This window comes from Anneissia japonica, unplaced genomic scaffold, assembly GCF_011630105.1.
Source record: "Anneissia japonica isolate Jap-2015-1 unplaced genomic scaffold, ASM1163010v1 scaffold785_len581690_cov155, whole genome shotgun sequence".
Classification (NCBI taxonomy): Eukaryota; Metazoa; Echinodermata; class Crinoidea; order Comatulida; family Comatulidae; genus Anneissia; species Anneissia japonica.
The window spans coordinates 582,385-583,984 of record NW_022739772.1 but is presented as its reverse complement, the minus strand read 5'-3'; the positions used below and the strand labels follow the sequence as shown (position 1 = coordinate 583,984).

General features: G+C 35.3%; 1 protein-coding gene across 1 annotated transcript in view; it reads left to right on the top strand.

Annotated features, from left to right (window-relative positions):
* Window positions 1–200: 200 nt before the first annotated feature.
* LOC117118014 (histamine N-methyltransferase A-like) overlaps window positions 201–1,600 on the top strand; it is a gene marked incomplete at its 3' end in the record, with an annotated part of 2,711 nt that continues 1,311 nt past the window's right edge. The window contains exon 1 of the mRNA XM_033262513.1: window positions 201–767. Within this exon, the coding sequence (XP_033118404.1) occupies window positions 584–767 (184 nt within the window). The remainder of the gene's footprint in view (window positions 768–1,600) is intronic.

The following is a 1,600-nucleotide window of genomic DNA, read 5'->3' as shown; positions in this document are numbered from 1 at the left end:
ACATACTTGACTCAAGCCAAAATGGATATAGTCAACACTAAACGTTTATGCCATTGTTTTAATTGTTTATTTACTTACGTATTTACTCACTTATTTACTTACTTATTTTTTTTTTTAAATTCATTTATTTATGTATTTATTTATTTATTTATTTGTTTTTTTGTTACTTTAAACTGATTCTTTTGATTGAGCTTCCATAGCTTCTGGAAAAATTATATGACGTAGCGCCACCACATGGTCTGTTATAATAGACTCATTGGTTCCAGACATTTTTTACATTTGATTTGTGTAATAATAAAAAATAATAATTTCTAAATAAAAAACGAAAGTAAACATTTTTTTTACATCAATTTACATTTTTGAATATTTTTAATCTGTGTTTTGATGCAAACATAATCAATAACATATCTGTGATTGGTAAAACATGTATTTAATATAGTAGGGTCAACCATGAGCGACCGACCGACCTGTTTGGTATAACATTAACAACTCTGCATTGCTTCGCCATCTTGTCAGCACTCTAGTTGTTTAATAGCTCTATCTTCGGATCTGTTCGTGTTGAGAGCAGTACTTTAGCCAAATAATGGCAGTTAATCTTCGTAGCATTTCAGACGATGCAGACTATTACGTGTTAGTATATGAGGTTGCTAGACGGAAAATGTTATCAGTGTCACATTGTACAGATGCAATCTTTCAAAAACGAATAATTGAACAGTTAAGTGTCCAAGGAAGGGAACTAAAAGTGTTGGGAGTTGGTAGTGGCTCCGGTAAGATACCATGTATCAATTTTAATTTTATTTTTAGCCGTGGCTAGAGATACGGTACCGTATCGGAACTTCCGAATGCTAAAGGTACGGTAAATGATATTACGTCATGATTAGCCAATAGAAATGACCGACTCGATTTTGGCTTTTTTGCTAAGTCGACGTCACGATCATGAGAAACGTGGCACGAATAGTTACGATCAAATTTATGTCATAAAACTTCAGGCCCATTTCATGTTTTTTACTTATCACAATGTTTGGGTTAAAAATCCTTTCTGTTATTCTTGCGTATTTTATGGTCTACCATAGGAATGGTCTACTAAGGCTAGGCTTAGGCCTAGCCCGAATACCCCCAAAAAGGAGGGGGGTCCTCCCCCGGGAAAATTTCGATTCCTAGAAGAAGGCGGGAAATGAGCTTTCCCGACTTCTGGGGTGTCTTTTAATTACTTTTAAGTTCTTCAAAAATTTAAGGTTTTCCCCTCTTGAATACGGTCAGGTAATTTTTTACCATTGTTATTCAGTAAATAGGCTTTATGTGTGTATACATACATAAAAATTTTAAAAAAATGAGTAGTTGCATACAAATTTTCCATGAATCGATGAATCCCAAAAAGGAGGGGGGTCCGGGGAAAATTTTGATTCCTAGAAGGCGGAAAATGAGTTTTCCAGACTTCTGAGGTGTCTTTAATTATTTTTTGGGTACTGGATAAACATTCTCTTTCCCATCCTTCTCCTTCTTCCCTCCTTCTTTTCTTGCATTTCCGATCACACAAAAATCTCCAGACAATATATATTTTTTGTCAAAAAGTGGGGGGGGGGGGCGGGCCCCCCGGTTC